The sequence below is a fragment of the Chaetomium fimeti genome, assembly GCF_033439085.1.
Source record: "Chaetomium fimeti strain CBS 168.71 chromosome Unknown B0H64scaffold_4, whole genome shotgun sequence".
NCBI classification, from domain to species: Eukaryota; Fungi; Ascomycota; class Sordariomycetes; order Sordariales; family Chaetomiaceae; genus Chaetomium; species Chaetomium fimeti.
In genome coordinates this window covers 1,397,375-1,423,135 of record NW_026944332.1, presented here as the reverse complement: position 1 = coordinate 1,423,135, position 25,761 = coordinate 1,397,375, and the positions used below count along the sequence as shown (strand labels likewise).

At 57.2% G+C, this 25,761-nt stretch overlaps 8 protein-coding genes and 1 non-coding gene across 9 annotated transcripts; 2 read left to right on the top strand and 7 right to left on the bottom strand.

Moving 5' to 3' along the window:
- The first annotated feature begins 134 nt into the window (after positions 1-134).
- B0H64DRAFT_395626 (HotDog domain-containing protein) lies at positions 135-1,940 on the top strand. The gene is made up of 2 exons (XM_062803777.1): positions 135-1,142; positions 1,229-1,940. Exons 1-2 carry the CDS (start codon positions 401-403, stop codon positions 1,657-1,659), a joined length of 1,173 nt encoding a protein of 390 aa, XP_062659070.1. The 5' UTR covers positions 135-400; the 3' UTR covers positions 1,660-1,940.
- Positions 1,941-2,112: 172 nt separating this feature from the next.
- On the bottom strand, positions 2,113-6,090 carry B0H64DRAFT_441942 (uncharacterized protein; the record flags this gene model as incomplete). The annotated part of the gene is made up of 5 exons (XM_062806605.1): positions 2,113-3,642; positions 3,700-4,016; positions 4,070-4,351; positions 4,412-4,875; positions 4,931-6,090. 5 exons carry the CDS (start codon positions 6,088-6,090, stop codon positions 2,113-2,115), a joined length of 3,753 nt encoding a protein of 1,250 aa, XP_062659069.1.
- Positions 6,091-9,814: 3,724 nt separating this feature from the next.
- B0H64DRAFT_417230 (kinase-like domain-containing protein) lies at positions 9,815-12,483 on the top strand (the record flags this gene model as incomplete). Its single annotated transcript, XM_062805228.1, has 2 exons — positions 9,815-10,111; positions 10,174-12,483. The coding sequence occupies 2 exons, from the start codon at positions 9,815-9,817 to the stop codon at positions 12,481-12,483; spliced, it is 2,607 nt and encodes an 868-aa protein (XP_062659068.1).
- Positions 12,484-13,820: 1,337 nt separating this feature from the next.
- Positions 13,821-15,460, bottom strand: B0H64DRAFT_395612 (uncharacterized protein). The gene is made up of 3 exons (XM_062803776.1): positions 15,243-15,460; positions 14,277-15,122; positions 13,821-14,165 (listed from the first exon to the last, which is right to left on the bottom strand). The coding sequence occupies exons 1-3, from the start codon at positions 15,373-15,375 to the stop codon at positions 13,984-13,986; spliced, it is 1,161 nt and encodes a 386-aa protein (XP_062659067.1). The 5' UTR covers positions 15,376-15,460; the 3' UTR covers positions 13,821-13,983.
- A 625-nt stretch (positions 15,461-16,085) lies between these two features.
- B0H64DRAFT_t77 lies at positions 16,086-16,170 on the bottom strand. Its single transcript has one exon. It is a non-coding gene; the product is annotated as a tRNA-Gln (tRNA).
- Positions 16,171-16,691: 521 nt separating this feature from the next.
- B0H64DRAFT_441939 (uncharacterized protein) lies at positions 16,692-17,118 on the bottom strand (the record flags this gene model as incomplete). The annotated part of the gene is made up of 2 exons (XM_062806604.1): positions 16,692-16,972; positions 17,067-17,118. The coding sequence occupies 2 exons, from the start codon at positions 17,116-17,118 to the stop codon at positions 16,692-16,694; spliced, it is 333 nt and encodes a 110-aa protein (XP_062659066.1).
- Positions 17,119-17,205: 87 nt separating this feature from the next.
- Positions 17,206-18,045, bottom strand: B0H64DRAFT_395608 (uncharacterized protein). Its single transcript, XM_062803775.1, has one exon. It carries the CDS (start codon positions 17,787-17,789, stop codon positions 17,547-17,549), a length of 243 nt encoding a protein of 80 aa, XP_062659065.1. The 5' UTR covers positions 17,790-18,045; the 3' UTR covers positions 17,206-17,546.
- A 1,401-nt stretch (positions 18,046-19,446) lies between these two features.
- On the bottom strand, positions 19,447-21,970 carry B0H64DRAFT_474488 (uncharacterized protein). Its single transcript, XM_062808054.1, has 3 exons — positions 21,334-21,970; positions 20,791-21,275; positions 19,447-20,506 (listed from the first exon to the last, which is right to left on the bottom strand). Exons 1-3 carry the CDS (start codon positions 21,855-21,857, stop codon positions 19,698-19,700), a joined length of 1,818 nt encoding a protein of 605 aa, XP_062659064.1. The 5' UTR covers positions 21,858-21,970; the 3' UTR covers positions 19,447-19,697.
- Positions 21,971-22,555: 585 nt separating this feature from the next.
- B0H64DRAFT_148401 (uncharacterized protein) lies at positions 22,556-24,908 on the bottom strand. Its single transcript, XM_062798397.1, has 8 exons — positions 24,624-24,908; positions 24,459-24,563; positions 24,295-24,396; positions 24,124-24,228; positions 23,952-24,065; positions 23,783-23,895; positions 23,620-23,732; positions 22,556-23,542 (listed from the first exon to the last, which is right to left on the bottom strand). Exons 1-8 carry the CDS (start codon positions 24,776-24,778, stop codon positions 22,619-22,621), a joined length of 1,731 nt encoding a protein of 576 aa, XP_062659063.1. The 5' UTR covers positions 24,779-24,908; the 3' UTR covers positions 22,556-22,618.
- Between the last annotated feature and the right edge of the window lie 853 nt (positions 24,909-25,761).

Sequence of the window (25,761 nt, the reverse complement as noted above, 5' to 3'; positions counted from 1 at the left end):
GTAGTTGAGTTTTGCTAGTGGTTGTGGCTGCTGGAAGGTGCGCAGTTCGCACACGGTGTAACTACCTACCTAGGTATGTACCTATGCATTAGATCCGCGTCACCGATTTCCAACGGACCACCGCCCACTCTACAGTTAGCCAAACGGTAACTGGCGGTGGTCCTCCGCCCCGGGCAGCCAGCTCGGCCCCATCTACTCTGGGAAGTTGATTTTATTAGAGTAGTGTAAATAGTCGAAGTTAAGGAGTTGTGGGAAGCTACAAACCCTAACCCTCCTTATCGATTTAACTTCAACTCGATCGACAACCACGATCAGTGCTCTTTCCTAACTCACCTTCTACATTTCAACAACTCCCAACCACATTTCATGAGTCCCTTTTAAATTACAGCAAAGATCAATAATGCGCCGCTCAATTCTCTCACCCCTCTTACGCCGGCATAGTCCGCGCCTCACCAAGCTCACCCTCTCTCCTCTCCCATCGATTCAACCCATCCAACACGTCCAACCACTCCTCCACCACACCACCGCCCCCTACTCCTCCAAACCCATCAAACCCATCAACCCCGAAACCTACCTCCACGCCGCCCGCAAAAAACTCTGGAAACACCGAACCGTCATCGACGATACCCTCTCCCCCACCCCCTCCCACCTCCTCACCCTCTCCCTCGCAGACCACGTCCCAGCCCTCTTCCCCCCGGACCAGCTCTCACAAGACCACCCTTCAACAGAACCCTTCAACAACCACCGCCGCCAGATTCCATACCTCCCGCAGGGCCACCACCTCGTCTACTTCCCGCTGCAGGTCCCCCCATCCCGCCTCATGCGCGACGGCACCGACCGGGCCCACTGGCCCGGCGGGCCGTTCAATCGCCGCATGTGGGCCGGCGGCGAGGTCGTGTTCCGCGACGGATGGGAGAGAGTGCTGACGCTGAATGGGCGGGTGGTGATGTGTGTGGAGAAGGCGAATGAGCCGGTTATGAAGGGGGCGGTGGGGGATGAGAAGGTTTTTGTGGAGATTACGAGGGACTATGGAACGCAGGGTGGGGGGGGGAAGACTGCGGTGGAGGAGGTGAGGCGGTTGGTTTTTATGAGGGAGAGGGAGAGGGTGGAGGGGGTGGTGGAGGAAAGGAGGGTTGTTAGAGGTTTGTTGGCTTTTTCTTTCCTCTTTGTTTGGGTGTGCTTCTGGATGGGTTGTTGGTTGTCATCTCACTGACTGACGGCAAACTAGCCCCTGCTACTCCCGAGTTTACCTTCTCTCTACGCCCTGACGCCAGGCTGCTCTTCCACTTCAGCGCGCTCACCTACAACGCCCACTCCATCCACATCGACCCGGACTATGCCCGCAACCGGGAGGGCTACAAGGGCCTGCTCGTCCACGGGCCGCTGACCCTGGTGCTCATGCTCTCGGCGCTGCGCGCGTGTTTGGCTAAGCTATCCGGGCAGCCCCCGCCGGACACCTGGCTAAACGAGCAGCCCATGTCTTACGTCAAGTCCCTTAGTTACCGCAACCTCGCCCCGCTGTACGTGGACGAGGAGATGAAGGTGTGCCTGCGCAGGACCAAGACAGAAGCCGACCAGATCAAGTGGGACGTGTGGATCGAGGGGCCCGAGGGTGGGCTGGCTGTGAAGGCGAGTGCCGTCACAACTGGTCTTGTCTAGGCAGCGGTAGTGGTTGGTGGGATGCCCTGAGGCCTAGGCATGCATAATCGGACTGGAAAGAAAAGGCATGACGGCTGTGTTATATTGTGGCAACAGTGGTTGAAACCATCAACGTGGGCTGGAGACTTCATTCTACATTAGAGATACCCCATCTGGTCTCAACAAGCATCGTTTATATACTCGCACCTTTTCATTTACCTCATTGGGTCTTACCTACCTGGTTGGGCGTCTTATCAACGAGGAACTCTAGTGACTATCCGTACGCAGCACTTTGAAGCCGTAACGTAGTTTATCTGATGAGCTAATTTCATTTATCTACGGGTATCTCGAAACTGATTGCAATCCCTAGTAAACGCCAATCCCTCCCCATCCCAGCCCTTTTATACGAATACATACTGGTACAAGACAACACACCCCGTTGTCGAACTCAAACACGAGGTGCATACACGCATGCTAAACCTCAAACCCCGCCTTCCGGAAATCGTTCACCATCTTGCGGAACAACTCGTCCCCTTCTCCCTCCTCTTCCACCTCCTCATCCACATCCCCAATCACCACACGCACTTGCGTCTGGTCCCGCTCCTGCCCCTCCGCAGGCGTCTCGACCTCCGACACGGGATCCAGCGTCTCGGTCGGGCTCTCCAAGCCACCGGCCACACCACCACCGCCATACCCATAGTTGTAACTGGCGGCGCCGTCGCTGCTGCCGTTGCCGAGTTGGTATTCCGCAAACGGCGGCTCGCTCCCCACCCTGGCCGCGCTGCTGCTGCTGCCCGGTTCCGAGTCTGTACTCGGCCACCTACTCGGCCCGCCACCACCAACCAGACCAATACCCAACCCCACGGCGGCACCACTGGCGTTGGCAACCACATCAAACCCCGGCCACTCCTCCTCCCCGGGGAACACACCCCCGCCACCCACACCCAGCCCCGCACTACTACTCCCACTCCTTTGATGACGATGCCGATACCCCCCCTGCTTGTTCCCATCACCACCACCACCACCCCCACCCCCAGCACCATCCACCACCCCCGCCCGCACCCGATTCTCCTCCAACCTCTTCTCCAACCTCCCAAACAACCCCTCCAACACCCCGCGCAACATCACCTCCTCATCCCTCAACAAATCCCTCACCGCCACGGGGCACGGATTCGCCGCACTAACCGTCCCCTGCGCGGGCACCGCCAGCGCCGCCGTCGAGGGCGTGCGCTGCAGGCCCCGCAACACCGTCCTCCACACGGCAGCGCGCTCGTCGGCGGGGCAGGGGAAGTCGGTCACCGACGTGTTGACCGCCAGCGAGTCGACCAGGAAGCGCAGGCTGGTCAGGTTGAGGCCGTTGCCGCGGCAGTCGAGCGAGCGCAAGGTGGTGTTGGCGGCCAGGGCGCGGCCCAGCACGCCCGCGTCGTCGTGCAGGTTCTGGTTGCGCACGCGCAGGTGGGTCAGGGTGCGGTTGGCGGCGAGCCCCGCGAGGGCGCGGCCGGCGCCGTGCGGGAGTTGGCCGTCGTCGAGCTTGCCCGAGAAGCCGGAGAGGTCGAGGCAGAGGAGGGAGGTGTTGCGGGCGAGGAGGTTGTGCAGGGTGGTTGTGAGCTGGGGGGTGCAGGGCCCGGGGGCTTCCGGGGAGGGGGCGGTGCCGGCTAGGCTGAGGAGGGTGAGGTGCTGGGTTGTGGTCAGGGCGGAGAGGAGGGTGAGGTAGTTGGCTTCGTGCTTGAACTCGATCATTTCTAGGTAGAGGGCGGCGGGGCCCTTGTGGGCTGCGATGGCGGTTGCGAGGTCGGCGATGCCGTCTTCGATCGGGTTGCCGTTGAGGCACAGGTGCAGGCCGCGGTTCTCGCCGATGGCGTGGAAGAGCCGCGCGGCTTGCGTGCCCGTGATTCGGCAGTGGTTGAGGACGAGCTTGTGGAATCGCAGGGGCTGGCCTTGGTCGAGCCGCCAGCTTCGGTACTGCAAGAATCGCTCCAGGTCGTGGCATGTCGCTTCGTCGAGCTGCGAGTCAGTCAGTTAGTGAGGCCACTCCATGGCTGGGAATAAAAAAATACCAACCTTGTAACCTGAGACGTCAAGCTCCTCGAGCCTCTCCATAGACTCGAGGGCGGAAAAGGGCAGCAGTGAACCCTCGATGTAACTCTCGGCCTGGATGCTGCCGCTCAGGTTCAGCACCCGGATTTCGGTGAGATATCGAAACAGTCCGGGCATAATGTGCGCCGGAAGTCGCCCAGGATTTCCAGATACGGACAGTGACTGCAGGAGCCCCGGGTAGTCGGAGAGCGGATCAACGATCATGTCTCGCAAGCTGGCGTCGTCAAGCCCGCAGTATGACACGTCCAGGGCTTGAATCGCTCCACACTTCATCGTCTCGGCTGAGAGAGGTTAGTCCTGAAGACCGAAGTCCTGGGGGGGTGGAGATGTTCACCAAGGTCGTCGACATCGAACTGCGGCAGGGTATTCCCGCTGACGATCAGGCGGTTGCACTTGGTAATACCGGACCTCAGCAGGCTCAAAATGGGGGTGAGAAACTGAAGGCCGGGCGACTGGCTATTGCTGTATTGCGCCACTCTCGAAGGAAGGGACCTGGTGCTGTTGCTAAAGTCGATCTGCCGAATCTTTTCGGAACAGAACGCGAGGGCGTGGAACTCTTGATGCAGCACGGGACTGATCCTCAGCGTCTCGATTTCGTCAGGGCCGAGGGCCACGCCTAGGAAGAAGAGTCAGCACACGGTGGGCGGGCCTTGCAGGAATAACACCAATCACTTACAGGTACGGCTCAGGTACGCAACGTTCACCTTCCTAAGGGTGTTGTCCTGGAGGCCATAGAGCACCGACAAGTCGATGTCCCGAAAGGACAGCGAAGTGAAATAGTCGTTGTACCGCAGAGCGCGGAGGACAGCTAGGAGCTGCAAGGGGGAGTACGACCCGCGCTTTCCGGGCAGTAGCCGGAACTCCGGGGCGAACCGAGTCTTCCAGTTGATCTCCCAGTCGACATCCTGGCAGTGATAGGCGGCGAGGTAGGCATCGAGGGTCCGCTTGAAGCTTCCAAAGTCCTCCTTGGGCACGAGGTACTGCGGCTCTTTTAGGCCCGAGACGTGGAAGATCTCCATGCTCTGCCATAGCTGCGGCCAGGCGGGCTTGAGAAAGCGGTCCGCCGTGCCAAAGACGCGGATGACCTGTCGGTAGTACCGGCTGGCAAGCTCAAGGGTGACTGGATTCTGGAACGGCTCGCTGTTTTCGCTGTTAGTTCTGTCAAAGACCACTAAGATTACTCTGGGGATCGTACCGGAAGGTGATGTTGAAGCGCTCTTCGTGCATAACCCACTCCCCCTTGAAGCTCTCCAGCGTAGCCAGGCCGTACGATTTGTGCCGACAAACTGCCTCCCCGCCCTTCCCTTTCTGGATCTCGACGAGGTGGCAGAGGTAGGTGCCGACTACGAGGTAGAACGCGGGGCCTTCCTGGGACTTTTTCGTAGCATCCTCGAGCTTGGGCATGTACCCCCTCCTCGTAGCACCACGCGGCACAACAGGAATGATGTTGGGTTTCCGGTGGTGGAACCGAGGTTCCTCGACCTCGTGGATCTTTTCTAGCAGCACCTTGACGCCTTGGGAATGGCGAACGGCTCCATCCTCATCCTGTTGTTGTTGGCCGGCCCGCATGGAGCGGGCGATATGATGCACCTGCTCGTTCCGCTGGGTGGGATTAGTGAAGAAGAATTCCGAACGGCAGAACGAGTGGCCAGCCAGCGGGCTTTTCCACCAAACTTCGATCCCCAACGACGGACGTGTGCTCTCTGCCGCAAACACCGACACGATAGCTTCCGTTGGGATGACCAGCAGCGGCTCGGGGGTTGACCCATTGCTTTCGGGCTTGGCCCCTTCCGACAATCCTGGGACAAGCGTCGCAGCATCAGCGCGACTCTTCGTCTTGATCAGGTAGTTCGTCGTGACGACCAGGTAAGGAGTCTTTGTTTTCAGTAGGAGATTGTCGGACTCGAGCGCGGCATATCCCTCGACGTGCTGGGCTCCCCAGTCGACAGACGAAGTGGCCGAGCTCGCGTTGACTAGGCTCAGGCTATCGGCGGTCGAGAGCGATGCCCGGCTATGATCGTCGGAGACGGTCGAGCCCCGGCGACTGGGGCCATCGATATGCGACGAAGAAGATATGGGTCTCGACTTGGAAAGCCGCCGGGCGTTGGTGCGAAAGCTATGGCCTCCGTCGGGAGTTCCACCTCGTTCCTTGGAGCTGAATGAGCGCCATGCCCGACCTTTGATGGAGCTGATGGAGAAGGATCGATGCCCGCTGTCGAAGCTTGCTGGCGAATTCGGGTCTGCCGTCGAACGGCTCGCGAGGGAATCGAAGCTCTCGGATTTGGAGATGGTTACAGCTCCCGGGATGGGCCGTTTCTTGACCGCCAGGTCCGGGGCAGCCATCACCTTTGACATGATACCATGTGCGGCTGCGTTCAATGCAGTGCGTTTGGAGGTTCAAGCGAGTTCGGGTTTTCCAGGGTGTGCGAGTCGCAAAAGGCAGGAAATGCGAAAAAGCGGATCAAGTCGAAAGAGACACCGCTCGGCAGACGGGGGTCGTCACACGATGGGCACCCGGATGGCGTGTCTGCGACTGTACGAGGCGACGAATTGGCTGGAGTGTTTTGCAGCTGGTCTACGCAAGCCGGAGCTCACATACACACAACAACACAGTACAGTACATGTACGTACATGCCGCTTCTCCCAATGGAGATAAAGATGGCTCGAGTTGACTGGCGTGGTGTGGGGGTCCCAATCATCAACACGAGAAGATGTGACCACACAAGCCACAGCCGAGGTATCTGGCTGGCGTTACTCAGTGGACAACAGTGAACGGGTGAACATCAACAGAGCAAGGGACCACAATGTGTGCTCGGGCAAGACAATTGATCCCGCGCGCACTCGGCAGAAAAAGGGGAAGCGAGGCCAGCTTGACTCAGGGTGCATTGTTTTCTTCAGATGAAGGAGGAGACTAGCTTGGTGGCTTGGTAACTCGGTCTCCAGCACAGCACCCTGCCCGCGTTCTTCTGGTTCCGTTCCCTCTTCGTATTGCCTAGCAGCATGGGGGATACCCAGGAGCGGGGGCCATCCTGCGAGCCTGCTCTCTCCCTCGCCGGCTTCGTTCACTGCTTGTCGATCCAGGGCTGGAATCAGGGCGGAGACAATGCTCTGTTCTGTTGATGCAGGATGATGTCTTCGTTTCCGGTTCTTGGAGAATTGTTGCCCAATGAGCGACGTGTTGGGGCCCTTGTCATCCAGGGGGCCAGGCTCGACCGCTCTGCCAATCGGTCCCGCCAGAAGGTCTTCGGTGGGGAAGCCAAGCTGCTCTCCCGCGGGTGCAAGAACCGGATGAGGCTTCGTCGATCAACAACTCCGCCGGAGACGTGTCGGCTGCATCTTCGTTCCCTGCTGCTATCCCTGTGTCATTATTTCGATGAGTTCTGGCCATCGGCCATCCACGTGCCGCCCCACGACGACAATATGCCCGAGACATGTTTCTGTCTTTTTGAGTCAACATTGTTGTGTCGGCCTCTTTTGAGCTTCTCGACTTTCTAAAACATTCTTCATCGTCTCGATGCGACGACAAGAGCAAAGAGGGCGGGAAAATGTTGAAAAACAACAACAAAGAAACACGTGCCTGCCATCTCATCCGCCATTGCACCCGACAAGAGAAAGACACGTCCAGACTTTTCAGCCGGACGTGGGTGCAATCGAGATTAAAGCTGAGGTGGGGAAGAATCGTGCTGGCGGAAGCTTCTGCCAAGAAATGCCCAGCGGGGTTCGACCAGACAGCTGGCTGAAGTGTGGCGCGAGATTGCAGTGAATTCCATGTTGTGTGGCTGGATTGTGGCACCGATCTTGGTTATGATGCGACCTTCCGCCTGTGGATGCATGCGGTCGGTCCGAAGTCTTCAACGATGAGCTCATGGCTTCCATCCTCTCTTCACGGAGCAACTGGACAACGAAATTACTTGAGCTATTATGGAGAATACTGTGTAGATTACCGGCTAGAGTTCGAAGAGATGCTCGAGAGGTGATAACGTCATATTAAATATCGCCTCTCTTTTTCTCATAACGAGATGACAGACGAAGTAACTTGTTACACGTGACAGCGCGAGATAATACTCGCTTTTTCCCCATCGCTTGCTTGTTTCAGGTTGCAGCCGCCAGCCGTCTGTCCCAAAGGGGCATCAATCAACACGGTGTTTACCTCATCACAAAAAAAAAGTCTTTGCGATCCGGAACCGAACAAAAAGGAGCATTCAAGCCAGTCAGGGATGGCTTGTCAGCCGCGCGGTTTTTTTGACAGCCCTGTCCTCGCCGCCGCCGCCGAGGTTTGTGGCCCAGCATCTCGGCTTGCTCGAGTGGGCCGAAAAGTACGGTCAGCAGGAGCCCAGTCTGCTGCCTTGCCTGTCCATTCGGATGGTTCGACCGCCAACCACCAGGTGTCTGTGTCAGTGTCGAATTCATTGCCGACACCTTGGACGACCGACCCGGTTATCATGCTGAGCATGCACAAACATTTGAGTTTGACGGCGCAGCTTGTAGATCGGCCAGGCATCTTCGGCCAAAGTCTTCGGGAGACGGAGACGGAAAGTCGGAACCGTGGATGGGTGCTCCCACAGACCGCTCCCTCCTTGTTCAGTCGATGACTTCATTTGCCGCTGGTCAATGCGTGCTTCGTGGTGACGAACTGTTAGGGATGCAGCAGACACTCAGCCCTCACACTAACAAGCCGATCTTGACCACCCCTTGTCGTCAGTTGTCGATGAAACACCTCCCGTTTCATCGCCAAAAGTCTGGCCCGCTTTGCTCAGCCTGGCTCTGCTTTGTCCCGCTTGGTGATACCTCATCCCATAACCATTGGTTCCCGCGCTTTTGTTTTCATCCTCCGAGGTGGTTTGTCCCACTGTCAACAGATCCCCGGGTGCTCCGGGTTAACTTTGTTATGTACTATGGAGACCTCCTTGGCTTCTCGGCATCATGGGAGGCACAGCTGAGCTGCCAAGGCCGTCGGCATCCACTGACTTCGTCAACACCACCAGTCCTGGGCCTGAAGAGTCGCCGATTTCCAGCCTAGGAGGGGCCGACGAACAAAATCCCCTCGGGCTGTGAGACACACAGGAGGCACAGTAGTAATCTGTACTGGCAGCAAAGCCAAGTCTTCCTTTGTGTCTTTTGCATGCCCAAGGTGATGAGTTAGCGCCGGGGCGGCCAAACGCAACAAAGCGGTTTCGCTGAGATGCGACAAATCGTCTCCGCTGGCGCCCGGGAGACAAAGCTGTCATATTCAAATGCTCCTGTGATTTATTTTGAGACGGGCGTGACGGGCGAGATCTCCGAGCTCTTCCGCCTTGTACCCTTGGCTCCTTCCCCAGCAAGCGCCTTCGTTGGCCCGTGCTTGGTTTCATCTCAAGGGGGAGCCTCAAGCGATTGGCGAGCCTGTCCAATCCGAATCCACCCGCTCTGTGTGCCCCTCACTTTCTGTCTCCCCCCCCAAAGAAGACTGCTGCGCCAGAGCCAACCCTCCATCAGCCTGAATTAGCGCTGCCCTCGCATCCCCTGGGGGCCGCCCCACTCTGGTCATCCTCAGTGAATCCCTCATGAGAGCGTGTCAGTGACCGACAACGCCGCTGGGCTGTTTCCCGTCAACTTCAGTTCCCTCGCCGCCCCCATCTTACCCTCCAACTTGGAAACGAGCAGGCAGCACCCGGCTGCGCTGCATAGTACAGCGTGTGTGTTGAACACAACTCCGGTACCCGTCCGTATTCTAGCTTTGTCTAACCGACGCTGGAATCTGCTGCAGCCGTTTTTCTGCATCGCACGAAATCCGGGGACAAAATTCAAAGGAAACGCAAAGGGGAGCGTGGGCGACCCTGTTCGCAGACCTGACCCTGCTTCGGCCGTCGTTGTTCGCCACGCGGTGCTCGCCTCCGCATCGTTCGATCCCCCACACCTATTTCACCCAGCGAGACCCGAGCTACATCTGCATGCAATAGGTAGTCGAGCTCAACGAGGCGCCATGGCAATGTTGGCCTCCAAAGCATACCCGACCGCGCTCGGGTCCCAACCCTCCGGCATCGTCGCGACCGGGTCCCAATCCGCATATCCACCCCCGAGACGGGCACCCACGGCCCCGATGGCCTCGCAGAATTATGCCAGCCCGACCGAATCCGAGTTCGACGAGGCCGACGGTCCCGATTCCGTCAAGAACTGGGACGAGGACCGAGTGTGCGAATATCTCCGTAGCGTCAAGTGCGGCGAGTACGAAAAGGTATTTCGCAGGAATCACATCAACGGCGAGAACCTGTTGGAAATAGATAAGGAGGTCCTCAAGGAGATGGGCGTCGACAAGGTCGGAGACCGAGTCCGCCTCTTTCTAGGCATCAAGAAGCTGCGGACGAAAACATACGCCAACCAAAGGAGACGGAATAGGGTAAGCCATCCGTCACGAGAAGTCCTGCTTTGAACGTGAGCACTGACATTGTGTCGCTCTAGGAATCGTTCGCTGGCCTTGATATGCACTATGTGCCATCTTCGCCTCGCCCTTCGGGTGGCCGCGCGGTGCCCCCGACGCCCTCCAACAAGCGATACTCGCGTCAATATGATCTCCCGACCGCTATTCCCGTCGCCGACCTTTCGAAGCCATCGTCGCGGCCAAGCTCTCCTCTTCCGAGCGCTGATTTTAGGGCCCGCCAACGATACCCGCAGGCCCAGACCTTCGCCGGTCAGCCAACGCCCGCATCCGCCAGGTTTCCCATGTCCCCGCCCGACCAGCCGCACTCCGGTCGCTTCCATCAACATCAAAGAAATCAGTCCAGCATGGACGGCTCGCTGATGGCTGCCTTGCCGCCTGGGCAAGATGTTATCCGCGTCATCTCGACAGGCGGCGGAACAAAGGTCGTCAAGATCGCCGGCTGCAACACGTGCGAGGAGGTCATGCGCGTTACGCTACGGAAGTTTGCATTGCGGGAAGACCACGAGCGGAACTACTGCTTTTGGGTACTCAACGGCGTGGATGCCGACCCAAATCAGTGCCGTCGGCTCGGCGACACAGAGCTGTGGAGAGTCATCAAAGACCACACACGGCCGGAGCGGAACCGCCTGATCCTGAGGCGTGTGCCTGCCGGCGAACCGGGCCAGCAAGAACTCGAGAGGGCCGCTGCCATCGCGATGGAAGAAGCCCAGCAGAACCACAACCGTGTCATGGAAGGCATGGATAAGCGCAGCCAGATGAAGGCGCAGAAGCTTCTGGGCGAGTCCTGGGAGACCATACAGCAACCTCCTCTCTCGCCAGTCTCATTCCAGGACCGGGAAAGGAACGTGTCGAACACGGCGAGGGATCTAGAGCGACCGGCTGTCATCGAGACAGCCCAGGCAGTACCTCGTCGCAAGGGCTTGCTGCGCCAGTTTGGCGGACTTAGGCCGCCGAGCGAGCTTATTGCCTCGGACTTGACCAGCTATTTCCCGGATCACTCTCGAGAGGCCATCGACAGGACAGCCCGCATGTCCATGAGGCGATCGCAGCGGCTCAGCAGGGTAAATCACCGTCTGAGCGTAGCGAGCACAATGAGCTTCGCCTCGACTATCCAGGATGCGCCGCCGATCCCGACTATTGCCGACAGCTGGCTGACTGCTTCCAACCAAATCGCCAAGGTTCGCGCCCGGGACCCGCGGTTCCAGGGATACCGAGATTCGGTCGCCTCCTCCGTGCTCGACACCTTGCAGGAGGAGTCATCACCCATGGAGCCGAACCGAAAGTCCTACGTCTCCTTTGCTGACAGTGGCTCCGATACCGCCGCACTGAGCATCACCGACCCCGACGGCAACGTCCGGCACAGCTACTTTGACGAGAGCACGATCGGATCTGGCGGTTCCGGCTCGCTAGAGAATGTCAACCAAGCTCTGACGGAAGACGGGGAGGATGCCGATGAAGAGCTCCAGAGCTTCCTGTCCGGCGAGTCTTGGGACGACAGCAAGTGGATGAAGGGTTCACTGATCGGCCAGGGCTCTTTCGGCAGCGTCTACCTTGCCCTCCACGCCGTCACTGGCGAGCTCCTCGCTGTCAAGCAGGTCGAGACCCCGTCGCCGGGCGCTAACAGCCAGAGCGACTCACGGAAGAAGAGCATGATCGACGCACTGAAGCGCGAAATCAGTCTCCTCCGAGACCTCCGCCACCCCAACATTGTGCAGTACCTCGGCTGCGGCTCGTCGGTTGAATACCTCAACATTTTCCTCGAGTACGTCGCCGGCGGCTCCGTGCAGACCATGCTCAACTCGTACGGCGCCCTCCCCGAGCCCCTCATCCGCAGCTTCGTCCGCCAAATTCTCAACGGCCTCTCGTACCTACACAACCGCGACATCATCCACCGCGATATCAAGGGTGCCAACATTCTTGTCGACAACAAAGGCACCATCAAGATCTCCGATTTCGGCATCTCCAAGAAACTCGAGGCGACCAACATCCTCAACGGCGCCAATAACAACAAGCACCGCCCCTCGCTGCAAGGCTCCGTCTTCTGGATGGCACCCGAGGTGGTCAAGCAGACGTCGTACACCCGCAAGGCGGATATCTGGTCCCTGGGGTGCCTGGTCGTCGAGATGATGACGGGCCAGCACCCGTTCCCCGACTGCACGCAGCTGCAGGCCATCTTCAAGATCGGCGGCGCCAAGGCCACGCCGACCATCCCGGATAACGCGAGCGAGGAGGCCCGGCAGTTCCTGGCCCAGACCTTCGAGATCGATCACAACAAGCGGCCGAGCGCCGACGACTTGATGCTGAGCCCCTTTTTGACCCCGCCGGCGTAGTCATTTTACCCAGGGGATGGCTGACTCTCTTCTTGTCTTTCTCTACTTTACAGTTTGATTCTCTTCTCTTCACCTATAGCGGTTTTTTTGCTCTTTACCACATTCACAGAAGCAGCATCTGGTTTTTGTCTTGGGTCTTCGGAAAGACTTCGTTCTGATGTACATCAAGGTGGATTTTACGGGGGTTAATTTTGATGAATATCACGAAATACTTGGAGGGGGATGATGGTGGGGGTGGGTGATGAGGGACGATCAGGAAAGTGACGGTCAGGGGGTGTAGAGTCTGGCGACGGCAGACAGTACACACATGGGCTACATGGTATCTTATCTATCCATCCACATACAGGCACGGCGATCAAAAGAACGTTTTGCAGTTTTGCTTCGGTTGCTGGTTTTTGCTGTTGTGAGTGCCATGCTTGTGTGCTATCATGGACGCTAAATCTCAAACAGAATGCCCATCTCTATCCCATCTGCTTGGTGCATACACACAACACAGCCTACGAAGTCGTCTCCAATCCTATGTTTATTATCTCAACCCGCGCCTTCCGACGCATACTCCTTCTGTGTCGTTATCTCACATCCCTGTTCAGGAGGAGGTCGGGGGGGAAGGTCGGGAGGATTGCGGCACGGCTGCTCCTTGCTTGACACGTGTGACCCTTCGGGACATGATTACTCTGCATGGGACATAAGTTCCCTCCACAAGTTGACAGGTTGGCTTTCTTTCCTCACGAGTCTCGCCAAGAAGAGGGGATGGAACCACGCTGCCGAAGAACACACAGGCTTGCTCCTACAGCCGTTTCACTTCTCCTCTTTTTCTCTCCTTCCCCTCCTCATCTCAGTCCTGCACCACGCGGAGATGCTGCCCGACTCCGAGCGGGGAGCGTGATATTATCTCCATCTACCGACGCAGTCGGGGAGGGGTTGGTTGACATGGCGAGATGGACCGGTCAAGGTTGGGTGTGATTACCCGGGTCTGTGGTAGATTAAAAGGCGCTGCTAAATATAGACTGGTTTTTGGGGAGACGCGAAGGGGGGGTGGTATCGGAATGGGTCCCCGGTTTTGAGGGAGGGTGGTATTTCTCGGGTGGTACCCTCCTGCACGAGGACGGCAGAGGCGGGAGGTGTTATCTCCGGGTTTGACATGGAGAAGAGCCCCTGGATGGAGCATGGCTGGAGAGATATGGAAGTCTGCCATCAGTGGCTTGGTTTGGGCTTTGGAAGAGGGTTGAGTCTTGGAACAACCCCTTGAACTCAACTACTAGTAATGGTTAACGAAGAGGTTCCCATTACCACAACGCAAACACACAGGGTATGGAAGGTGTGGCTAGCGCCTGGTGTAGAAAAGCAAAGTGAAAACTTTCGTGATTCCCAACCTTACTAATAGTTAAATAATATTACAGCTTTTATCACATCATTTACGACCCTTTCCGGATCCCTGATGTCCCTTCCCTCTAGCCAGTCTCTGTCCAACACGATGTTCCCTCCTTCCTAGGAGAACCTTTACGACGGCGTGCTGCTCTTGTGCAGCTTCGCCTTGATCTTCTCCTTCAGACCCACCTTTTCCTTGCCACCGTTCTCTCCATGGCTACCATGGCTACCATGGCTGCTATGGCTAGTACGGCTGGTGTCGGTACCATGGTGCTGGGTACTCGGCAAGTGCACGCCCTTTTGCTCTAGCAGACCTACACCAACACCCCGTTAGCATTTCCAGTCCCAACAGTCCTGCGAGAACAAGCAAACCACTCCAAGTCAAAAAAGAAAAAAAGAAACAAAAAAAAAAGAAAGGCACTCACGATCAGCCTCCCTCCCCGCCCCCGGCCTCGAAGCATCAAAATCCCCACCATCCGCCGCGAGCCCACTCGACTTGACATACTCCTCCCCCGTCCCGGCACCCACAACCCCCTTCCCACCAACCCTCTCCTCACCCTCCCCACCACCTTCCTCAGCAGCAAGCCCCTTCCCGCTATCCCGCCTCCTCTGCTGCTGATGATGCCCCAGCACCTCACCCCCGGCACCGGCATCCCCGCCGTGCTCGCGCGCAATCTCCTCTAGGGGTCGTGGGCCGGGGCCTTCGACTTTGATGTCGGGGGTGGTGGTGGCGTCGTCGTTGTCTGACGAAGAGGGCTTTTGGAGGGTTTCCTCCTTGGGTTTGGTGGAAGGGGGGGGTTGCGCGGGTTTGCCGGCGGCCAGGGCGGAACCGGTGGTGGGTGTGGTGGTGTCGGTGGTGTCGGCTTCGGCGGCGGTGCCGGGGATGTTGGCGGGTGCGTTGGTAGCGGCGGTGGTGGTGGTTGCCGGGGTGCGGGCTGTGGATGCCGCTGAGGTGGTCTCGGCGGCGGGAGGGCGCGTGTCGTTCTGGGCTTGGGTCGAGTCGTCGCGCATGCCGACGGCGGAGGGGGCGGTGGCGGCGGGGCCGGCGGGGTTGGCGGGCTGGTCTGCGGTTGTGTCTGCTGCTGCTGGTGCCGCTGTTTCGGAGGGGGGCGACACGGCCTCGACGAAGCGTGGTTTGGTGGCGGCTTCGGGCTCGGGTTTGGACATGGGTTCGGGGACGGTTCTGCCCGTGGTTCGGGTTGCGGTGGTTGGTTCGTTGGGTGTTTCGGTGTCTTTCTTTCCGGGGGGTTCTAGGGCTGCTTCGTTGGGTTCTAATTCGGGGGTTGGCTGGTGAGATACTTCATTGCTTCACTCGGGGTTTAACTCTGCAAACATAGTGAGCATGCGTCATGTATGTAGTTGGGCGAACGGACTGTGATTGAACTCACCACCAATGTTACCGGCATCGTATGGCTCTCCGGCAGCTACATTGCCCAGCTTGCCCGAAACGGGTTCTTCGTGGGACTGGCCCTCGCCCCAGATGGCCTTGGAGGCAGCGTGGGTGACCTTGTTGATGGTATCCATGGTGGTTGGTAGGGAATGTAAGGGATTTGGTTTTGTTTATCTACGTGTAACGTTATGCAGTCTTTCGTCGAGTGTATAGTATAAGATTGAGTAAATGCCAACTTGAATTCAGTATGCGGTACACCGAAGTCTTTATGCTTTACAATTTTTCATCCCCCCTCGGGCTACCTCATTCCCTCAACATCACCTCCAGAACCAGGAAGGAGTGACGTATGGACCCTCAAAGTCCGGGTTACATCCCACCAGGTTGTCGTACCCTGCAGTCAATTCAGTTGGATCTGAGATCGAAAGCATGGCTCAAAATGGACAGCCCTCAGCTGAACGGTGAAAGGTGAAAAAGAAGCGGGACGCCATGACGTTGCTGGGAATCGCGGGGTGGTCTTATCTGACGTCACGCTTGGCGATCACTCCTCGGTTGCGGGGGAGAGCGCCACCCATGTGAGCTTGCCCGCACCTGCCCGCGCCTGTAACATTCTCCAAACTCCTGGCTAAAAAGCTTGTGTCCCTTGGCTTTGCTGAGTTTGGCACGTGTTCAGCGATCAGGTTCCCGTCAAGGAGTTGCAACTTGGCAATTGCTTTGTCAACAGAGCTGAGAGGTATCAGCTCGTTGGTCGGCACGTGGTCGGGAAAGGTGGATTGACTTGATGAGGGTCAAGCACAGTTTTCCCCACTTGGTCGGGAGGGTCAAGTGCAAAAATGATGCAAAAGAGAGGTCGTGCCCGGAATCGAACCGGGGTTGCCGGAATACCCTGAGGCGATCAGAATCCGGAGTGATAACCGCTACACTACACAACCGTTGTTTGACCAACAGCTGATTGCTGACCGAGGGGTTGCAGCCACCTTCTTATAAAGGTAAACATGAAAACGCCGAACAACCCCTGAGCGCAACCGCTTCCCAATCTCTCTTCCCAATCGTGCTAATTTCAGAGCTACTATGAATTCATTTTCTACATAGTTTATTAGCTTACTTATCGTCATCCCCCTCAGTGGTTAACTTCTTTCCCCGCAGATTGACTATTTTGTTTTCCATCTCTCATAACGGCCTCTTGAATAAGCCAACATCATGAACTAAATCGAGATTTCAATGTCGCTGTGAAAAAATGAGTTACCTAGTCAGAGACGTAATTTATAAGGCTCGGATTCAAGTTTCAAAGCACAGCAAAACAAGAGCGCCCAACTAGAACCGGAGCAAAGATTCACCGATATCGTACTTAGCTCCCCTAACTACCCGACTCATATAATCATCCTTTCACACCCCTGCCGTCCAATCCATGGACTATGGTCCATCCATCGTCCCCCTGTAAGCGGCCCCTCCTCTAGGCAGGCGTGAGGTAGTAGTTGGAGCAGTAGATGACGTTGCGGTCCTGCTTGGTGGCATGGTAGGGGAACTTGACCGCCTTGCACTTGTCCCAGGCCATGCTGAAGAGTGACTTGTACTCGGCCGTGCGCGGGTCCCCGTTGATGTTGATGGTGTAGGTGGTGTCGCCGTTGCGGCCGAACGACGTGAAGTAGGCAAAGATGGTCTTGTTGGTGGCGAGATACGTGTTGACCTCGGCGGCGCAAACCCGGCAGGCTCCGATCTGGATGGCCATTGTGTCTGGATGGAGGCTGGTAGGTATGGGTGATGAAGGTGGGAGGGTAGGTATTGGTTTGGTTGCTTTGTGACTGGTGAGATGACGTTGTGGGCTTACTTGTTGTGTTACAAGGACGGGATTTCCTGGGGTATCTATACTCATAGGACATAGCAGGTAGATTCCCATCCCATCTTTGAGGGATTCAGATCGTAGGATCTGTTACCCTTCCCGCGGCCAAAGCCCCGTGAAGGGGCGCCTCAATATCTCCACTGCGGGCCGGTGTGAAACTGGGGGAAGCACCGCCCGAAATTTGTAGGCTGCAGCATAAAGGGCGGAAAACACCGCGATGGTAACAACCACTTTGAAGCATAGCGGGGCGTTTGCGCCGCAGGTAGTGCGGCCGCTTGGCCGCTGTTGCTCCCTCCAGGCATTGGGGCATTAGCATTGAAGTTTCCGTCAGCCACCATACGTTTCGAGTTCAAGACTCGAGACTTCAACCTGAAGCCAAGATACCTGCCGTGGGCCCGTGGTGTTGAGGTAACCTTCGCAATAATATGGCTAGATGAGACCCTCAGTCTCGGTATCTACTCCTCTGGTTTATTCGGTACCGCTTGACTTCGAAACCAGGATCAAGGTTAAAACCTTAAACTCGACGACATAATAAGGGGCTATGCGGCAAAGACAAGACATGGATGAAAAAGGTTCTTTTCGAGACTCGATAAATCTTGAGCTTTCTTGTCTCGAGTGATTTTCCCCGGAAGTTCGGCGAGTATCCCTGTCGACTGCTGGAACTCCAAGTGCAATACTTGGGAGGATCTCAACTAAAAAACTGACCAACATGAAACAAGTGGTCCGCACGCAAACACAAACAAATGGGAACTCCCGAAACTGGGCCGCATCGTCGGTCGGGGTTCTCTAGAAAACGGCGCATGCGGCGACGAGGGGTTTCTGAATCGTCGACTGACTCAGCTAGTTAACCCCTTTGCACCAACGGATGGCCCCACAGGTCAGATATGACCTTCGACTACCAAGAGGTAACGTGGTATGGACACATCTGGGTACCTGCTTGGGCTATTGAGCACGGATATGTAAAAAGTATTGAAGATCAGGAAGTATATAGCTCAAATCACCCCTCACAGTCTCTCTGTCTGCAGTCTTTTTCGGGCACCCATCGAGGGGGTGGGGGGCCGGTTTAGGTGATGAGTGCCTAGCTAGAAATCTGCGCCATTATTGACTGAGTGGGAGCCGAATCAGCGCAAAGCGCGCCAAACGGCCCTCACGAATTGGCGGCACCCAATCTTTGCCCTGAAATGCGATTTCGCGATGCGGGTAGCGTGAGAACCTTGATGGTCTGATCGGCTGGCGAGTCCATCAAGGTTCTCAAAGACGGCCTTTGCTTATATTCCCTCGATTCGCCCGGCAGGTGAAACCTGGCCTAGATTTCTTCGTCGTTTTCCCTTGTTCCTCCAAAGCTTGAACAAACACAGCAAGCAGCCTTGAACTCGGCTGCTACCCTCGACCCCCAAATGTCTCCTCACCGAAGCTCTCCCCCCCCCCCAAGTCCAACCCCGCTTCGATCTTCGACATGTGGCTGCCGCCCGCCCAACAGGCAGGCGCGTTTCGCGCCCTTATCGCGGTAGCACTCCTTCTCAACCGGGTGTCTGACAGGATTTAGTCACTTAAACCCCACACCACGGCCAATCGCGCTGCAAGCTACCACGACCCGTGACAGGATTCCCCGAACCGATTCGTTGCCGATACGCCGAGGGTCGAAACAAGGTGTGGGACGGGGCATCACTCGGCACACACAGTTCACGTAACACCCACTTGGACCGAGGAGAGAGTACAGCGGGACATACAGCAATGGGACGTGGGGGGGGAGCAAAAGAGGAGGGGTAGCTGGCCTAAGGCAGTCTGGGCAGCCACGGTTTCGTCTATTTAATGACGCCGTGGTTCCCTTCTTCCTCGCTTTCAAGATTCTTCTTTACAACACAGCTCTCAGACATTCTCCTCAAAAGACGCACCAGAAATCAATCAATTCAGAACTCACGTTCGCAAACCCATCTCAAAATGCCCGCCTGGTGAGTCCGCAAGCCTCTATCCCAGGACTTGGGATTTTCTGAGCTGCTTCCCACTGCCTCAACAATACTAACGAGCTTATTCGTACAGCAACTGCTCCTCCTGCGCCAGCTGCTCTGGCTCTTGCAACGGCTGTGCCTGCTCTTCTTGCGGCGTAAGTCGACCACACCCCGCCCTCATTCACTATTACCTCGACTTTTCAATTCGTTAACCAATAACATTTACAGCACTAAACTCGCTTCCCGACGTTTCCGGCCCTCAATAGGATGCAATTGGATGGACCGAGGAGAGTGGTAACGATGATAGCGATGATCTAGCACCCTTTGGCCAAGGGTAGCTTGTCAGTGCGCTCGCTGCGGGTTTTGAATTAGTCGCTCCTTAACCAGCAACCAATATATCACTTCCATGGACTTGACTTGCCCCTCAATGCAAATGACCCGTGACCTGATCCATGGCTCGGTTTGTTTGTATTGGTGATGAACGACAAAAGCGACGTCAATGAGGCGCGGTGCCGAAACTACCGAGCTCACGTAGAACTGCGGGGAGCAGGTATTACGTTGTGCTCAACATTGTCCGCGTGGAAGGGCTATCACAATAAGAAAGTATTACAAGAGAGCAAATAACTCGTCGAGTGTTCTTCAGCCTGCCATTCCGCTCTCCCAGCATCGATCATGCCGAGGCCTCCACAAGGCTTCGAAACATGTTCCCCGTCCCAGTCGCGTAGCCCGCGAGCTCTTCATCCTCTTCGGGGCTGTACATGCCACCCTGGCCGCCATACAAAAGACCGTACCCCTTACGTACAACCTCCTCAATCCCCCACGCGATCCTTTCCGCAGCCAGCCTCGCGCCCCCGAGATTGGGAGCCGACGGCCCCAGCTTCAGCGCCGCCAGCCGCCCGGCCACAAACAACGGCACGCCATCCTCCCACATCAGATCGTCGTTCAGACAGGGGAAGCCCCCGTGGCCCTCGATCGGGTGGCTCTCCAGCATGGTCTGCAGGAATGGCAGCTTCGCAAAATCCGACTCCACCCCGGTCGCGAAATAGATGTGGTCCATCGGCGGCAGCCCGCCCTCCCCTTCCACGGCCGCACTATCCGTCTCGACATACCACACCCCAGTCCCCTCCCCCTTCATTTCTCCCTTCACCTCTCCCTTCGCCTCCCCATTCTCATCCCCCTCCCCAACCCCCCCAACCACCACCCCCTGACCCTTACCACCACCGCGCACCTCAAACCGTCCCCCCACAATCTTCACCCCCTCCAGCAACCGCACCCGCCCACTCGCCGCATGCGCCCTCAGCAACCGGCCATACGCGGGCGTGACGCTGCCGCCGCCGCGCGCGGAACGCAGCAGGGCTAACCGCTCGGCGTCGCCGCCCTCGGCCTGCCAGAACCGTGCTTGCTCCGTGTTGCGGAACTTGCCCATCCAGCTGAGGTCGACGTCGAAGAGCTTGGAGCGGAGGGGGGCGCGGGTGGTGTCTTTTTTTTGTTTATTTCGGGTTAGTTGTTTTGGTTTGTTGGGGGGGGGGGGGAGAGGGGGGGTGTGGGGAGGGAAAATGAAGGGGGTGCAAGGGAAATGAAAGGGGAGGCAAGAGAAAAGGAAGGGGTAAGGGGGGGTGGGAGAAGGGGGGCGTATCGGGCAAGGAGGGTGGTCGTTGGGGAGATACGATAGGTTGCGGCACTAGGCACTCGCTGGAAGGGCGTGGGGGGGGACGATCTGTCTCGGGGAAGAAAAGTAAACAAACGTAAAATGTGAGACTTACGCCAGACGGTGGTCACGCCGTGGCGCACCGCTAGGTCAGCTAGCTGCGCCGATGTCAGCCCGCCGCCGACAATGAGTATGTTGGTGCGGCGGCCGGCGGCGATCTTTTTCCGGACGGGGGCAGAAGGGAAGGTCTGCAGCTGCATGGCGTGGCTGACTTGGGGAGGGGGTCCGTCGACCGGGCTGGGGTTGAGGCCCGGGATCTCGGGGATGCACGGCTTGTTGCCGGGGCCGACGGCGACCACCACGATGGGCGAGTAGCGGACGCCGTGGTTGGTTCGGACGGTGAAGATCTTCTCGCCCGCCGTCGATATCCCGGGGACGGGCGCGTAGGTGATGTCGAGGACTCGTTCCTTGCGGACGAGGGCCGACGCGTGGAGGCCGTAGCGGCCGACGACGTCGTCGCAGTGGTCACGGAACAGGGACTGGGTCGGGTTGAAATAGTCGTTTCGGTCGCGCTCGTTGATAGGGATCCGGGATTCTCCTCTGTTGAGGAAATGAGCATCTCTCTCCGTGTATGTGGAGACGAAACCTAGGTACTCACTTGCTGCCCACGTATTTGGTTCGCATCTTCTTCTTTTTGTGCTTGCTGACCTCCTTGCCCACGCAATTCTTGATCTCAAGCAGTTCCTTTTCTCGCCCCTGTCCGTAGGCCTTCGACAGGAGGCTGTCGCGGTCGTTGGGGTCAACGTGCCAAAACATAGGGCTTCGCAGGTGCTTGATGTCAAACGTCTTGAAGAGATGGTTCCACCTCCCCATCCAGGTGTCGTGTTCGGCATCCAGCACGACCATGTTGTATTCGGAGCGAGCATTACTCGCACCCGCCGCGCTTGACACACGCTCTTTTCTGTCCCGCTGGAGCGCCATCTTCTTCCCGTGCCGCTTCATCCAGTGGAAGCGCCGGTGCTCCTCGTCGGTGAACAGGGCAGCCGGGTTTTGCTCACGCAGGCGAGCTGCAACGGCAAGGCCGCAGGGCCCGGCGCCGACGATGATGATATCGTGGAGGAAAGCCCCATCAGGGCACGGGATGCCGGGGTCGGCTGACGGCTGTTCATCAGATGTTGCCATTTTGTTTACTTCCAAAATGAGAACGTAATTTTGAGTTTCAAAGGGTTGGAAAGGGGTAGGGCTGGCACAAGAAGGCAACACACTCTGATCAGCTAACCAAAATAGCCACGCGGAAGTGAGCCCGCGGTATTAATATGGCATCGTGAGAACCCTTACGGGTATGGCGACTTGAGCACCTTGATGACTGCCACCGGTCCGCGGCACTGGCCTTCGTGTCTCCCATACCGTACTTTTGCGAGAATATACAATATACACTGGGCTGCTCCTCTCCACGGGCAGACCGTTATTCTCGACCATGGTGTTTCTACTTCTAACAGCCTTTTTGACAGGAACTTCTCCAACAGGATGGAGCCTACTGCCAGTCGAGGTGCAGTCCCGCGGGTGAATATTGGTGCCTGGGTTGAGAACCGTGATGGCCAGATGGGGGGCTACCCTTGACTGAGCATGTCCCACCCGGCTACCTATCAAGGTTCTCGACCGCATCCCGCCTTCGGTCAGCCGAGTGAATGCGAGCGAATGGTGTCGGAGTTGACGATTGGAACACATCATCACTGCTTCGAGTCCAGAACGGTCGGAATAGAGCTCCATACAGTAACCGACTCGACACCCAATCTTGCATTACCGGTGGCGGTTAGTGTACGTGTACACTACTATTGTACCTACAGTATCGCACTTCAGAACGCTGTCCAGTGGCTGAAGGAGAGTGTATCACAGAAACACCCTCCCGCCTCGCAAAACGGCCCGAGGTGTCAAAGACTTAATTAAGCCCACTTGCCCAGCACGCTCATAATCACCATACCCGACACGAGCCCGCCCATACCCAGACACGTAACCAGGGCACTAGCATCCGTCAAGCCGCCACCGTAGACCCAGTCAGCGGCCCACATCTCAACAACACCAACCCAGAGCAGGATGCCAGCAGAAAAAGCATCCAGGACACCGATGGCGACGATGGTCTGCGGGTCGTTACCGTTGAAGACGTTGAGCACGCCGATGCCGATGGCCATGCCGACGGGGGTGACGAGGGCGAAGGCCGTCGCCAGGTAGATCTTCTTGGCCATGGACACGTGGAACAGCGGCTGCGCCGAGCCGGTGGCGTCGCCGTAGCTTGGGACGGGGTCGCCCTGGCCCGTGGACGAGGCGCTTCCTTCGCCGGTCTGTTTTGCGTCCGTGATCGGGGCGCCGTGGCCGTGGCCGTGACCGTGGCTGTGGCCGACGGTGAAACTCGAGTTCCCGCCGGACCCGAGCGCGGCAATGCGGGTGCCGAGGGCGAGGCCCTCGAACATTTGGTGGAAGATGATCACCACGAAGAGGGTGAGCAGGAAGCTGTCGCCGGCCACGACGAGGGTGAGACCAATGACTTGGGGCTGGTTAGCATATGGTGCTTCAACGGGGGGAAGAATTTGGGGAAAGGACTCACTCATGGAGTGGAAAATGACACCGGCTTCCATGACGTATACGCTGACCATCTCGAGCGACCGCAGGCTTTGCATTGGCACTGCGACTCCTTCCATGGTCTGGACTGCCGCCGACTTCTTTGCCTGGGACTTAACAAAGCGGAAACCGAGGTATTCGATGAGGAAGGATATGAACAGCCCGGCCATGAGGATAGCAGCCGTGGTGGCCTCGTACTTGAGCTCGCCGAGGCACTCGTTGCCAAACATGAGTTCCGCATGAGTGAACAGCTATTAGGGAACAGGGTGTCAGCGTCCCTCCTCGTAGAGCTACAGGTAGACATTATCCACGGATTCTAATCGCTTACATGCACGAGAGCGGTCGACATGATGACACCAGTGCCGAACTGCTTGATAATCAAAAGAGCCGTGTTTGCTCTGGTCGATAGGAACTTAGCGAGAAGGATAGGAGTAAAGACACCTGTTCTGTGTGAGCTACCAAGATTCCAATAGACGACGAAAGTAACATACCGATGGCGCTGGTGACCAAAATGGCAAAGAGAAGGCCGATTCTCAGGGGAATGTTATACTCGCGATCTGTCCGCTCGCAGCTGCGAGCGCCTCCGCTGCCGCCGACGCAGTGCCTGGTTCCACTGTTAGCTAATTCTCTCTACCGACGGAGGATTCGCGGGAACCGTACTCAACACCGGCATGGAAGTGGCAGTTCTCTTCCGTTGGCTCGTCGGCGCCGGCCTCGGCTTCCTCCGACTCGCTTTGGAGTTGGGCGTCGTCTCCCGACGGCGTCAAGCAATATCTGCGGCAGAGTTAATCAGAATCGGTTTGCATCCGGCCGGGACTCGAGGGCTACCTACGTAACCGAGTCGTGGGGGTGGCAACCCGTGTACATGGGCGGCAGATCCGCGGTTGCCGTCACAGTCACCAAGACTCTGTACTCGGTCGCGTCCGATGAGCAGTACCTAGCAGCATTGCAATGTTAGCTCCATCAACGTGCCGCCGAGGGTGCAGGATGCGCAGCTGCTTACACTTCAGTATCCCGCATATGACAGTCAGTGACTGACTCGATACTGGGCGGCGGGGTGGCCTCGGCAACCTGGACTTCTCCTCCGTTGGGATTCATGCACCACCTGAACAAGGGTTAATTGTCAGAGCTATATCAAGCATGGCTTCTGAGGGTACTTGAACCTACGTTTCGGAGACATGGGGATGGCATTCGGTGTAGGACGACGCGAGGTCCGAAGTTGGAATTCCGGGCGCGATAACGGTATATGTGGCAGTGCCCGCTTTGCAGAATCTTTTCTTCTGTATCAGTATATATTTTGGCCATATTGAGTGCTTTCCGGCGAGTTCTTACTGAACAGTTTCGTGCGCCTTAAAGCCACAATCGCTGATCGCCGTGATACTAGGCTCCTGCCTTCTTTCGGGTGGACTTGTGATAGTCGCCCCGGCCGTGGCCATCCACAGTGTAAGCGGCAGAGCATGGCGCTTCCACGCCCCCTGAAGACGCATTGTGGGCGAAAGTTGGCGTTTTTGCACAAGTCCAGGCAGGATTCAGCCTTTCAGGTCTCAGGGAAAGAGTGTCGGTCTTGCAGTGCGGGAACACTTGTAACTGAGCAGTGGGCCGTGAGATCAATACTGGTGCAGGTCTAAGAATTATATCAGCTTTGATCCTCCTACCGCGGTTTTCTCAGCCCTTCCTTCAAGGCCTTTCCGGACTGGTGTGGGGTGGGCATGGTGAACCTTGGTGAACATGCATCCATGTCCGGGGCCATTCGGTGTGGGTAGGTTGCCTTCCTGGTCTTGTCTCACGCGCCCACCCCCACGTTTTTTTGTCACCCTCTCTTCTCTTTTACTTCCTCTTGTAGTTTAAATTCTGGCATTTTTCTTCTCTTATTCTTACACGAGGAGTACGCTAAGCAAAGAATGGTAAGGCAAACGAGGAACGATGAACCCACCCGGAACTCTTGGAGCTCGGAACAGGAGCCGTGTGGGTGTCCATGTGGGCGCCACTCGAGCAGGTTGGTGATCCATTTCTGCAGAAGTTCGTTTGACTTTTCAGGCGGCCAAAAAGGTGGCTCGTCAGGCTGGGAATGCTCCACTGGTCCCCTCTTGTGGTGTCGGCATCAGCTGCGGAGGGAAGGTGCCAATGTGCCAAGGGGGCAAGAGGGGAGGAGGGGAGGTTGTTGAGAGAACCTTGATGGCCTCAGCTGGGTTGACCCGCCCCGGCAGTGGTTGGTTCACATCCACTCGCACAGAGGAAAAAAATACCTTGAACCCGGAAATTGGCAGGCGCGTGGGATTCATTCCCGAACCCCTGGTCAAAGAAACCGAGAACACTGCATGAGGTGGGAATGAGATGACGGGAGAGGGAACAGTCAGTGGCGTTCAATGATTCATGGACTGCATATTGCATACCCGAACATCCCTCTGCTCACCAACGCCGGCCGACGCATGCCATGACTCCCTTGCTCGGGACGGGAGATCGACCGTTT

Excerpts from the sequence above, each read along its gene's own strand:
- B0H64DRAFT_395626 (XM_062803777.1), top strand. The coding sequence starts at position 401 with ATGCGCCGCTCAATTCTCTCACCCCTCTTACGCCGGCATAGTCCGCGC. Across the intron at positions 1,143-1,228 it reads GGAAAGGAGGGTTGTTAGAG|CCCCTGCTACTCCCGAGTTT; the intron begins GTTTGTTGGCTT and ends ACGGCAAACTAG.
- B0H64DRAFT_395612 (XM_062803776.1), bottom strand. The coding sequence starts at position 15,375 with ATGGATACCATCAACAAGGTCACCCACGCTGCCTCCAAGGCCATCTGG. Across the intron at positions 15,123-15,242 it reads ATACGATGCCGGTAACATTG|AACCCAACGAAGCAGCCCTA; the intron begins GTGGTGAGTTCA and ends CCCCCGAATTAG. Across the intron at positions 14,166-14,276 it reads GGCGGGGAGGGAGGCTGATC|GTCTGCTAGAGCAAAAGGGC; the intron begins GTGAGTGCCTTT and ends GTGTTGGTGTAG.
- B0H64DRAFT_395608 (XM_062803775.1), bottom strand. The coding sequence starts at position 17,789 with ATGTTGGTCAGTTTTTTAGTTGAGATCCTCCCAAGTATTGCACTTGGA.
- B0H64DRAFT_474488 (XM_062808054.1), bottom strand. The coding sequence starts at position 21,857 with ATGGCAACATCTGATGAACAGCCGTCAGCCGACCCCGGCATCCCGTGC. Across the intron at positions 21,276-21,333 it reads ACCAAATACGTGGGCAGCAA|AGGAGAATCCCGGATCCCTA; the intron begins GTGAGTACCTAG and ends TTTCCTCAACAG. Across the intron at positions 20,507-20,790 it reads CGGCGTGACCACCGTCTGGC|ACACCACCCGCGCCCCCCTC; the intron begins GTAAGTCTCACA and ends AACAAAAAAAAG.
- B0H64DRAFT_148401 (XM_062798397.1), bottom strand. The coding sequence starts at position 24,778 with ATGCGTCTTCAGGGGGCGTGGAAGCGCCATGCTCTGCCGCTTACACTG. Across the intron at positions 24,229-24,294 it reads CATATGCGGGATACTGAAGT|GTACTGCTCATCGGACGCGA; the intron begins GTAAGCAGCTGC and ends CAATGCTGCTAG. Across the intron at positions 23,543-23,619 it reads TGTCGACCGCTCTCGTGCAT|CTGTTCACTCATGCGGAACT; the intron begins GTAAGCGATTAG and ends GTTCCCTAATAG.